Raw genomic sequence first — 13,661 nt, forward strand, 5'->3', positions numbered from 1 at the left:
ACTGAGCATGTCACATGTAGCAAATACTGCTGTAATTTGCATATATTTATCAACATTTACATTTGTCATCACTTCAGACTTGACAAAACAACAGCCAGCATGGTTCAAAGTAATCTCGTGTACTTTTTCATTTGGAGTTTTAAATCTATTAACCATCTGCCACATTGGCTTTACCTCTCTTTCTCTAAGTTTTTTCACTTTAAAGATTCATTATCTTCATTAAATGCTAGGAGATTTTCACATATAGTTTTCTTTATTATATTCTCCATTCCATCATTTTGATAACATCTCTGGATAAATACTATTTTGTTTTGTTTTATTCTGGCAGAACCAACTTAATCTTATTCAGGACATTTCAGATATTATTTTAGGGTCAGTAAAATTGCCCGGATGAATCTAGTTAAATTTCTCAAAATTAATTGATCTTATTTAGTCTTCTGTGTTCTGAAGAATAAGTATACTTAAAAAATTATGAAGTCCACGTCTGGCAGGACAGATAGTACCTATTAAAGCTAAGTTCATTCTCAGCATTACTTATGTGAATATTTATCACTCTGGATCCACTTTCTGCTTTTCACTCTTCATTGACACAGGAGAGGCTGACTTCTACGAAGTGCCTTATGAGAGCTGCCTTTCCCTCTGATGTCACTGGGTTTGACCAATGATGAAAATGAATGAAAGATTGAAGAACAAAGAAAAACAAAATTGGGAAATTTGCTCACAACTTTCTCCTTCTCTGATCATAACTGACAGTGGCTATGGGTGGTGGTGGTGTTTTTAACTGAGAGTCACAGTTCTTGTCAGGTAACCCCTTCTTACAGCTATATATCTCACCGGTTTCCAGTAATGAGATATTCCTCTGGTACTTTCAAACCAAGGAGTAGTCATGGGCTTTTGCTGTTATTAATCTGAGAGTGCCTCACTATTTTCTTGTTCTTCTCATTAGCTTTGCCTGCACCTCTGAAACTAGTTCCTACATTCAACTATCCCTTTTAACTGTTGATTTTGTTTCTAGTCAGGACCTTGATGGTGCATTACTTTCTGGTATCAACAAATTTTAATTTGTTGAGTCAGTTGTGTGTCAAACAATATTTCTCAGAATGCTTTGACTTTATTAATAGCACTTCCTTTAAAACATCACATAAAAATCAGTGTAATGAGGCCAATTGTCTTCTTCTAGAAAATATGGATACTTAAACTACTTTCATTTGTGTATGTTTCTGATCCTTAGGGACTCAAACTAGTTTCACTGTGGAAGTTATTCTGAAGATGGTGTCTTTAGCATTTGAATTTAAGAGCTTATTTCTGTATAAGTTCAAATAAAACATCTCTAGAGATGGAAATTCATATATAGTTGGTAAAGTTCATATTATTTTTGGTGTTTTTCTAGTAAAATCAGGTCCTGAATGAGGAAGGAAACCAGAAGGTAAGAGCCAGTTCAACAGGAAGATTACATTGCTAGATCCAGCGTGCTGCAAAATGCTTCCTTTTGTGCAATAATTTTTGGAAATACTGCAGAATACATCCTTCTCTTGAGAAGAGAAATTGCATCTTGGCTCATTAAAGCCATGAAAAGTCCTACAGTAAATATACTGATATTAATTTGTTGAGTCAGTTGTATGTCAAACAATATTTCTCAGAATGCTTTGACTTTATTAATAGCACTTCCTTTAAGACATCACATAAAAATCAGTGTAATGAGGCCAATTGTCTTCTTTTAGAAAATATGGATACTTAAACTTTTCCCATGTAAGAAAATAGACTGTACCTGCTATTAGCCATTTCTCTTTCTTGTTTCTCAATTTTTATTATGTATTCTATTATTTTAATGTTTAGTTTCTTAAGAATTCTGGTTCAGTTACAAAAGAAAGAGAGGTAACATAGCTAGATGAGGAAAAATCTATGGAGAAAAATTTAATATATTGGAAAACTTGGAGTTAAATGACAGAGAATTTAAAATAGAAATCCTAAAAATACTCAGAGATATACAAGAAAACACAGAAAGGCAATTTAGGGAGTTCAGAAAACAACTCAATGAACACAAAGAATATATTTCCAAGGAAATTAAAACTATAAAAACAAATCAAACAGAGGTGAAAAACTCAATTCACGAGCTAAAAAACGAGGTAACAAGCTTAGCTAATAGAACAGGCCAGATAGAAGGTAGGATTAGTGAAATAGAAGACAAGCAACTTGAGGCACAACAGAGAAAAGAAGAAAGAGACTCAAAAATTAAAAAAAAAATGAGATAGCCCTACAGGAATTATCTGACTCCATCAAAAAGAATAACATAAGAATAATAGGTATATCAGAGGGAGAAGAGAGAGAAAATGGAATGGAGAACATACTCAAACAAACAATAGATGAGAACTTCCCAAGCCTGTGGAAAGAACTAAAGCCTCAAATTCAAGAAGCAAACAGAACTCTGAGTTTTCTTAACCCCAACAAACCTACTCCAAGGCACATCATAATGAAATTGGCACAAACCAACGGCAAAGAAAAAATTCTCAAGGCAGCCAGGGAAAAGAAGAATACAACATATAAAGGAAGGCCCATTAGATTATCATCCGATTTCTCAATAGAAACTCTACAAGCTAGAAGAGAGTGGACCCCAATATTTAAAGTCCTGAAAGAGAGGAACTTTCAGCCACGAATACTATACCCATCAAAGCTATCCTTCAAATATGAAGGAGAAATAAAAACATTCACAGATACAGAAAAGATGAGGGAATTTATCATCAGAAAACCCCCACTCCAGGAATTACTAAAGGGGGTTCTCCAATCAGATACAAAGAACAAAAAAAACCAAAGCCACAAGTAAAAGCTCCAAGAAGAACACAATAAAACCAAATTTAAACTGTGACAACAACAAGAATTCTGGTTCAGTAAGGTTAGAGTAAGTGTGATAAAAAGATCTGAGTATCTTTTGCCAAATATCTGCATTGTACTATTGTTTTTGACTTGTTTTTTATTCCATCTAATAATTATTATGTTTTCTGGAAGATCTTGTAATATAAACACAATGAAAATATGAATCATCAATATAGTCTAATCTGGTGCAATTGCAATTCCATAATTAATTTTAAATAATTCCACATTTTAAAACAGCATAATTGGAAGCACGGGGGCCTCTCCCTTACTATTTAAAGTTGTTTCTTTTCTATTAGTTTCAGTCTTACTAAAGAATGATTCACCAGAATAAAGAAAAATCACACAGAGAAATAAATTCTGTTTTGTTTCTATAACAAAAAATTATTCTAAAGAGTCTTTAAAATAAGGAAGCATCCTTTATCACAACTATAAAATTTGTTCATGTTGTTGTAAATAATTTTAATACTAGAGAAATGTATAAAATGTAAAGTCAAAGTCCCAGGTAACCCTTGCTAATAACTACTCTTTGTAGTTTGAAACCCTTTGCATTTTTTAAAAAGAAAAATATATATGAGTGTGTGTATAATATAATCTCTGATTGTGTGTGTATGTATAATACCCACTCAGATAGTAAATAAATATACTATAGCGATAAAGATTAATTACAAAAATAATAGATAGTCATAGAACAAGATTGGAAAACTGGGCCTCTTTTTATACTCTTGACCCAGTTTTTTTGAGTGTGGAAGCTCTCACTGACAGCTGCCATTCTGATATGTTTTTCATTTTTCATTTTTTGGGTGGAGACAACAAACCTTCAATTTTGTTGGCCTTAAAATTCTCATTTCTTGACAGGTGCCCATCAAAACCATCTACCTTTTCCCAAAATTTCCTACAGCGTTTCTAACTGCTTCAGGCTTGTTAGCTTCGTGGGACAGTCTGCTTAGTCTAGTTATCTTATAAACTTCTTTTTGATAACCCATCTCGTTAAAAAGTACTACAAAAGCCTTATGTTTATGTATTATTTGAACATGGCTCATGAAGCTATTATTCACATCTGTGAATGTACTCACTAATATATTTCATAACACACATATATCCATGGGATTTTTTATATTCTGATAATGTCTTCATGTGTTCAGCCATCTATATTTAATGAAAAGCTTTCATTCCCCCCCCCCCTCTGGCAAATTTCAAACATCTGTGGAGCTATTTAATGCATAAACACAAACTTTCTGTGTGACCTTGAACAATCTTGCTCAATCTCCTGATTACATCAAGCTATGGAATGGAGGATTTATACTAGAGATCAATTTTCAAAAATAGAATAATCGGAAATTGTGAAATGGTTGGGATTTAGCAGCCTAAGTTATACTATTTTGGAGTTACCAATCAAGTGTCTGTTTGTGAACTCTTTTAAGCCATCAATCAGCGTGTACCACAGACTGCCTTCTTGACTTGAAGAGGGGGAGTGTACCCTTTCTCAGTCTCTGCCCATCTCTTCTGCCTTTGCCCCAGATCTCACACACTCGAAGCAGGAAAGCCCTTCGTCAGCTTTAGTCACTATTCCAACCAGTGAGTTTAGTTCGAGACCCTCTCCCTGTTGGACTGTCATGAGAGGTAACACCTACTTTCTGAGCTTACTACAAAATTCCTGCATTTTGACCTGAATCATTTTTACCGAGTCTGACCTTCTTTGCAGCCAAAAACAACTACTTAATACCCTTATTGTTTCTGGATTTGTGCTTTCTGAAATAACTAGGATGAAGGTATCTTTGTTCCTTCAGTTTTCATCTTCTGCACTGCTCTTGTCTAACAAAGGGGGTGCCTGCACCTAAATTTCCAGTCTTGAGACCCCTTCTCTCTCCCATGCATGTCTTCTCTATGTCCCAGTTTGGTATAAATGGGCACCTACTTTACCCATATCTCAACATCCTGTTTAGGGAAGCTCTACAGTTCCCTTCTGAATTTGGGGCTCTTATTCTCGTTGCCTGCTACCCTATTTCTAGATCAAAGCTCAATCCCCCAAGGCTGCCCCCAGCTGGGCCCTCTCCTCTTAAACTGATGTCTCAGGTGTACAAAACTACCTTAAGTCTGGGTTCAGTTTTCCAGTGGTCTCTATTGTTGTATTCTATCTAATCTTGCATAGATACTTCTGTTTCTTTGTTGCCCTTTGGTTCTTACATGAACCTGAGATTTCCGTTCCCTTGAGCTCTTGGTCTGTGGCATCCAGGCCTACTTCACACAACTTGTCACCCTGCACATGAACCCGAGACTTCTATTCCCTTGAGCTTTTGGTCTATGGAATCCAGGCCTGCTTCATACAACTTGTCACCCTGCTAATAGATGGCATCTAAAAAAAACTTCTCTAGCTCTGTTCAAAAGGTTATCCAGGTTTTCCTTTTTATAGAACCCACCAAGCCTTTCATATGCTTGTATTCACAAAGGTGAAAATAATAGTTTTTCTAAATATATTTGTTGAAGGACCATTTATTTTCCAAAAGGTTTTTGCAAGGCTAGTGCAATATAGAACATATTTTGAAAAATAAATTTTTAAAATAAGATTAGATGAAGGAATCTCCATGGTCTCTTTCAGTTTTACAGCTTCTGATTCGATGAGTCACAAGACATATTTTTGAAGAAAGTGATTGAAGTAGAGAAATCTGTTAGTTGTTTAGTCAACTCTGTCCCAAGAAGCCCTGTGTTTCAGTTACTAAGGAGCCGTTTTCTGTCATGAAGCAAGGACAAGGCAGAAGACTAACATTCATTTTTTTTTTCTTCAATCATTGTGAGAATATTTATTGAGAACTACAATGAGCCAGACATTATTCTGGAGGCTGGAATTTTAATAATGCATAAGATCAATACTCTCCCTGACCTCAAAAATCTTAGAGAAATTAGCTAGAGTAAAATATCCTACAAGCCATCTAATAACTTTGCTCTGAGCCTATCGATCAAGTCTCATTTTTAATTTCCCTTAAAGTTTAAGTTCTTAAGATGTTTCAGTGCCTCTCCTTTTGTAATAAACAGGATTCAGGTTTGTTATTCCTCTGTAATTAAAGAAAATTGATGGACTACATAAGCAAACACACACAGGCAACATGCTGCAGATCTACACACACACAGAAACACATATGAACCTTATACGTAGACACCACTGAGACAGTCTTTATCTGACTAATGTTAAAAATGAAATGCTACCATTGATATATGCAGGAGTTTCTCCGAACATTGTTCAGAACACCAGGGGTTGCTTATTATTAAAATAACCAGGAGAGTTGCTTGTGAAATACAGGTTCCTGGGCTCTGCTTTAAATATTCTCATTTAGAGGGTCTCAGGAATATGCCTGTTAAAATTAGCACCACATAACATAGTTATGCTCACTGACATTTACGAACTCTGATTATTGAAGCTCTGGAGTGGGAACTGAGAGCTGGAAGGTGTTACCAAGTGGGCCCAGAGTAATCCGAGGGACTCACATAGGCTGAGGTGAGGACCGGCAGGGAAGAAGGCAGGCAATCCTTCTCCTAGTGGGATAATGTGAAGAAAGTACTTGATACACAGTAGTATTCAAAAAGTGTTCTTCTCTGTCTTCTGTCAAGCCTCAAAAAAACAAAACAAAATACAACCAACAGCTTAGTACACCTGGGGAGCTTCTCCCAGCTCCCTCCCAGCTTTGTATAGTTTATGTTATTGCCGTGTAAACACATGAGTGAGAAGATCTCTGGGTTCTTTCCAGAAGACTTGGAGATCCCTCTTACTCTAATTGACAACTTGATTTCATTGCTCATTTTAAAATTAGGTTTAGCTATTGATAAAAATTCAAATAGCAGAGTACAGAGCATCGTGGGATTTTTCTCACGTTACACAAAAACTTAAGAGCCTACTAGTTTCAGATCAGAAGTCTAGAAGCCTCCATCACCACATTTCCTGTTTGTAACTGAACAAAGTACACACAAAAGATTTTAAGAAACAGAAGAGAGAGAGAAAAAAATACTGAGGTAGAGATAAAGACAACGTTTCTGCCACACCTCTTCTAACGTTACTTGGAAACAAAAGTTTGTGGGAGCATTTTTAATCCATACATTTGCCTTATGGCTACATAAGGATTTCTCTGAGAAAAGAAGCATGTCAGGTAAGTAGCATTTTAAATTCCTTTGTTTCATTCTCATGCGTAAAATTTCACTTAATGATGTTCAAGTCTCCAACAAAGACACTTAAGATTTGGAAAGATGTGAGATAACCTTTAGTATAATTAGAACATACTTTGAAATCTATTAAGTATAAATAACTATTTTCTTTTCAAAGAAAAAAGTTGAATGTGTTTTATAATATAAAGCTAGTTGTAGCTGTTCGGTAAGTGTTTATTTTTATAATTATGACACTTAAAGAATTTGTTATTTTTAAAGAAACTTGCATTGACCATAAACATTCCTCTTCAGTTTAGTTGTTATAAAGCAGGTTAAGAGTAACAGCATAATAATTCTTCAGAGGTTAAGCACTATATTAACTGCTCAGAAATCAATCCAAATAGTTAGCATTCAGAGAGATGACAATTTTGCAAAGATCAGTGGGAATTCCATCACTTGTAGAATGGTCTTTGAGAGTACAATCCACATTGATTAACTCTGTCTCTTCCATGTTGATGGTCCATTCTTCTCCTATTCTTTTATGTACTTATTTCTTTAATAAACATTTTTTGGAATAAGAGAAAATATGCATATTTATTAAGGGTGAGAACTGTGAAAAATATATATGAAAAAGAAAAAATTTACATAGTTTCCATCTCCTTAAAAAAACTCAAGATAGTACATTGTCTTTCCTTCTAATTTTTATTTATATACATACAATATGGTTTGTTTTTCATAACTGAAATACTGATGCACATAAAATATAATCCAGAGTTCTAACAAACACTGCAACATAACTATTTTCCTTTTTGTAATAACTTTTGCCTAATTGTATCACATGAATGCACAAAATAACATCTATTAGATTAATTGTAGTTTACATGGTTATTGTTTATTATTGGGCATATGTTGTATCTAGGTTTTTTTTATATTGTGAATGACAGAAAGATGAGCATCTCTATAGCTTTTTCTGTATCAAGAATTATTTTAAGAAATATTTCTAGAATGGGAATTACTAAGTGGCTATGACCATTTTAAGTCTCATTATTACCAAATTGTTTTTCCAAGAATGATGCCAGTTCACTCTCCTCTTAGCAGTGTTTCTTCTTAACAGGCTGATATAATTTTAAAAAATCTTTACTAATAAAAAACACAACATGTTAATATATTGTTTAATATGCATTACTTTGATTACAATGAAGTTGAACATTTTTGCATGGGTTTTTAAACTTTTTATAATTCTATTATTTGTAAATTGTCTGATTATATCTTTTGCCTAATTGTTGTGTTTATAGTACTTTTAATGTTAATGTATATGTGATATTGATAAATACATCTTACTATTTCAGTGCATTTGTTTTTTGTTTTTTTTCTCTTTTTTTTGGATTTTTATGAAGCTGGAAACCAGGAGGCAGTCAGACAGACTCCCATATGCACCCAACTGGGATTCATCCTGCACGCCCACCAGGGGGCAATGCTCTGCCCATCCGGAGCATCACTCTGTTGCGACCAGAGCCATTCTAGCGCCTGAGGCAGAGGCCACGGAGCCATCCCCAGTGTCCAGGCCAACTTTGTTCCAATGGAGCCTTGGCTGCGGAAGGGGAAGAGAGAGACAGAGAGGAAGGAGAGGGGAAAGGGTGGAGAAGCAGATGGGTGCTTCTCCTGTGTGCCCTGGCCAGGAATCAAACCCGGGACTTCCGCACGCCAGGCCGACGCTCTACCACTGAGCCAACCGGCCAGAGCCCAGTGCATTTGTTTCCAGTGTTGTTTGCTGGATTTTAAAATCAATTGATAGGATTAATCTCACAAGGAAGTATAAGCTGACAATTATGGTTTCATGCTTTTCCTTTTCCAGGGTTCATAGATTAGCGAAGAACAAAAACAATTGTTCCAGGTTTGCTAGTATCCTGCAAAAAATGAACACAGCAATATTATGAACAACTGCCATGAGCTGATGGTAATGGGGAGTTCAGGAAGGCCAAAGTCAGTCAAAATGACATTCAATTGTTTTCAGTATTAATTCTAATTTTATAAGTGATATGGTAAAATTTCCTCCATAGCATTTTGTAATTTAGATTTTCCCTTTAGGTGTAATACAGGAGCTCCTCCATTGTCAGTTAAGACCTTCTACAATTCCATAGAAGGGACAAAAATATAAAGTATTCGTCATGAAAGCCTCATGGCTATTAAAACAAAAACTTTAATGTGAAATAAGACCAACATCAGGTGATAATAATTTTTATGCTGAAATTGGTAATGTAAAAAAGAAATTGTTTGAACACAACAAAAAAGTGAAATTCTTAGTTAATTAAAACAATGTATGAGAAGAAAAATTCAAACCTTTCTTTTTCTTCTAGCTATATGTCTGAATCAGTAAATGTGCTGGTACCATAATTCCTACTACATTTCTGCACTCACACAAAATCAAAATTAACTGAGTCAAATGGCAAAAACAACTCTTTGGGCCACCATTAATTAGTTCAAACAATGATTCACAATGGATTTACATTGTTGTTTTTCTAAAATAACTATTTTTATTGTCTTTATTCAGTTTTCTTTTCCTTTGAACCTCAATTACCTTTTTGATGGCAATGAAAGCCCTTCTTATAGAAACTAGGTAAGAAGAACTGACTTATGAATTATCTCTTAAACTCAGATGGTTTTTAAATTAGAGGTAGGTTACAGATCATGTTTCATCATTTCATTTAGATAGTTTGGCAGTGATTTTAAGGAACACCAATCCAGGAAAAAATTGTCACTTAAAGGTCGCAGCTGGGAAATAAATGTCCACAAATTGCTAGTTAATAATAAATGGTATTGATCACTTTTCTGGGCATTTTAAATTTTATTTAATTTTCTCAGCGTTGCTGAATTAAAAATAAGACAGGAAAAAATCAACATATCTTCCTAAAACATTTTTAAAAATAGAGATGTTAAAGCATTTTATTGGATGAAAGTTTCCATGTGCCCTTGCCATCTTCAGAGGGTCTTACCAAGATGTGTCTTCAACAGGAAACAGTAATTGCATATATAAAATGGATAGTTAAATATAGATGATAAGAGATTCATCTAAAGCAAGGATTTGGGCATTACTTCAATCCCAGTCGGATGTCTGAAGTTTTTCAATAACAATTAAAGTTTATAAAAGCAGCTGCAAGAATTACAGCATTTTGTCTTTAAATCTACCTTCCACCTCATTCCCATATGTATGCTTTCCTCAATTAAATTTAGTAAGTATTGCTTAAGAACATTCATATATATTAAAAAGAGGGACCCTTGATGTTGCAGAGATGTGGAACTAAACTCCTATTTTACAAGTGGCTTAAGGAATGAGGTTCAGTGATTTGCAGAAAGTCACACAGCTAGTCTGTGACTGCACTCCTTCACCAGTTCCACAGTTTTCCAGACAGGCATTCCAGTGTGCTTCATTACTATGGTCCCTCTCTCCTTTGTGGCCTCTCTCGGACATATGCCTTCCACTTCTCAAATAGCCCTTTTCTTAGAACAGGCATTTAAGGTTAATAAGTTTTAAATTTTGCATTAAAAATTATCTTATTTACTTAAAAGCCTGGGACTGGATTTAAGAACCCCTGCCAGTAGTCCTAATTATCACTCTAATGACCCCAGTGATGGGTCATAGGATGAGTAGTGGTGGTAGTGGTGGTGGGGGCTATGTGACAACGAGACACATTCAAAGAGTCAAGAATGTGCCTAGTTCAGCAACAAACCATCAGTACAGTGAGAAAAATTCATGAGTACCATCTATGGATTGTTATATTAGAACTTTTTCTTTGAACTTTCTGAAGTGCCTAAGATAAATATACACATTCATGGAATGCAAGGAAGAGATAGTCATTGCTCTGACATAGTTTACAAGCCAAAGAGAGAAACCATCAGGAGAAGACATATCCTACATACGATAAACTCATATACTTGTGTCAATTATAGAGCCCCTGAAGGAGAACCAATTAAGGCATTGTATTTATTGCTTTTCTATTGTTACTTTTTAAAGTAAAAGTGCCTGTGAGAATCAAACTTGCAAGCAGAAAGACATTGCATTTGCTTACCTGAATTTCCTTCCAAAGCACATGTAATTGTGAATTTTAAATGCAGTGCCTGCCAAGTGCTATTGACTTTAAGAGAGTCGGAGTTCTCATAACTAAACCGATCTCTATCAGCTTCCAGTGGAGGAAAGCCAGACAGAAATATAATTATGATTTTCCCTAGTTGTTGTCATTGTCTCACTAACAACTTCTTGAAGCCTTTGGTTTTTAACAGTGTAAATAACTGAATGCAAATTATATGGAAGTTCTTTTAAAATTGATACAAAGCTATGCAAATGAGGGTAATTGCAATGAATGAATAATGATATTAAAGATTGCATTTGTTAAGCAAACATTTTTGAGCGTTTTGTGCATTCAACATGATAAGAGTCACTGTCTCTACTGGATAGACACCCACCTAGATCTGGGAATATTCATACTGCATATGGAAAATAATGGGTAAGAGATGGATTAAGTGTCTGGTATATGTGTGTTTGCGTGTGTGTAAACATTTATACAGATCTTCCATTCAAGTGGAAAATCTTCACCATTTAGCTACTCAGTATCTTCCCATCTGTGCATGTTTTATTTTATTTTTCAATATGGGGGTATTTATTGTTGGCAATCAAAGATTATGAAAGTTTTCAAGAATGTCATGCAGTACAAAGCTTCCAAGTGAATATCTTCTTATGTAAAACTCATATCACATTACAAAAAAAAATCTTAGAAAACAAAAGGGTTTGATAGGAATATAGACTCCTGACATCAGAGGAAAATTGGAAACTTTGCTAAACCAACGTTATACATTAGAATTTAGCCTGTGTTTTGAAAGGCCTCTAATTGGTCCTGTGAACAAATTTATAGTTACAGTAAGTAAATGATAAAACCTAGCTCTAGAGGAATAAATGTATAGTGTGGTCCAAGTTCTTGCCTTAATGTTGCTGATATTTCATGAAATGTATTAAGACTTTCCTTAAAGCTTTTATATAAAATGTAGGCTTGTGATACTGATTCAGCTATTTGTTTGTAGCTGAGAGGAAAATCGTTTTTTTGGACCCACTAAAAGTCTAATAAAACTTCCTTTAAATAAAGATGAAAAAGGACTTCAACTGAAATATAATTTTGTGCAAATAATAGGATCATTTATAGCTAAAAAATCAGTGTATTTTTAAAATAGGATTAGGGCTTTCTGATTACTGGCTTAAAGTATGTTTATTTAATACTGTGATGTAATGTATTTACCCAAACCACCACTCTTTATTAAGTATACACTAAACACTAGATGTGAGAAATGGAGGGGAAAAAACGCTAAGTAGAAAGAAGTATGATTTTATTAGTTCTTTCAACTAATAAGTTTTAGAGATTTGTTATTATTTTCTATGTATTTATTTAATCTCTTACTCCTCCCCCAGAAAAAGAGGTGTTAGAAATACAGAGAACAGTATAGAAGATAACCAAATATTATTATTAATAAATGTCACCCCACTAAATTTAATTTCTAAATGAAAAAGGAAACAATAACCAAAACAAATAAATCATGACAAAGGGAAACTAAGGAGCAAGGGATATAATTCATTTACAAAAAAGTGTATCATGTGGCCCTGGCCGGTTGGCTCAGTGGTAGAGCGTCAGCCTGGCGTGCGGAAGTCCCGGGTTTGATTCCTGGCCAGGGCACACAGGAGAAGCGCCCATCTGCTTCTCCACCCCCCCCTCCTTCCTCTCTGTCTCTCTCTTCCCCTCCCGCAGCCAAGGCTCCATTGGAGCAAAGAAGGCCCCGGGCGCTGGGGATGGCTCTGTGGCCTCTGCCTCAGGCACTAGAATGGCTCTGGATGCAACAGAGCGACACCCCAGATGGGCAGAGCATCGCCCCCTGGTGGGCGTGCAGGGTGGATCCTGGTCGGGCGCATGCGGGAGTCTGTCTGACTGCCTCCCCATTTCCAGCTTCGGAAAAATGGAAAAAAAAAATGTATCATGTAATCCTAGAGACTTACAGTAGATTGTGTCAAATGATACACAAATACAGACACCTGACCAGTGACAATATTCACATGAACTAGAAGAGTAAAAATGCTTCATATTTTGAGAAGATCCCCAGGTTCTTACATCTGAGATATCCAATGATGTATTAAATAATTTTTTCTAGTTAATAGCCCCCATATAATTAATGAAGTAATGACAGATTTTATATAGTTCATTTCTTTCTTAAAATGGGATTTATTTTCCCCTGATAACAAAGTTAGTGTAGAAAATGAAAGAGAACAAGAAGAAAAACAGAGAGTTTTAATTTTTATTTTCTGACCACAACCTGAAGTTCCATTCTCTACGGCCATTTTAGGGCCTATGGTCAGCTGAGATGGAAGCAGGTTTGATATTCTCTTAAGAAATCCTGGGAACATAACTGAGATCTGTTCTAGTACAGAAAGTCACGGAAGCCCACTCTCACTCCATTCAGCAGTAGATCCAAAGAGAAGCTATAGGCAGGGTCAAAATTTCATCCCAAAAGTAGATTTGCATTCGTTTAGCATATGAATGAGGAAATGATCAAAGTCCCAAATAATATGTCATGGAAATCTGTTACAATAGTACTAGACTGGACTATTTCTAAAACAAGGTTAC

General features: G+C 35.2%; 1 protein-coding gene across 1 annotated transcript in view; it reads left to right on the top strand.

Annotated features, from left to right (window-relative positions):
• Window positions 1–6,817: 6,817 nt before the first annotated feature.
• The window catches only part of TRAT1 (T cell receptor associated transmembrane adaptor 1), a 57,649-nt gene continuing 50,805 nt past the window's right edge, over window positions 6,818–13,661 (top strand). Inside the window, exon 1 of the mRNA XM_066241643.1 lies at window positions 6,818–7,007. Within this exon, the coding sequence (XP_066097740.1) occupies window positions 7,001–7,007 (7 nt within the window). The 5' untranslated portion in view covers window positions 6,818–7,000. The remainder of the gene's footprint in view (window positions 7,008–13,661) is intronic.

This window comes from Saccopteryx bilineata, chromosome 8 (genome assembly GCF_036850765.1).
Source record: "Saccopteryx bilineata isolate mSacBil1 chromosome 8, mSacBil1_pri_phased_curated, whole genome shotgun sequence".
Classification (NCBI taxonomy): Eukaryota; Metazoa; Chordata; class Mammalia; order Chiroptera; family Emballonuridae; genus Saccopteryx; species Saccopteryx bilineata.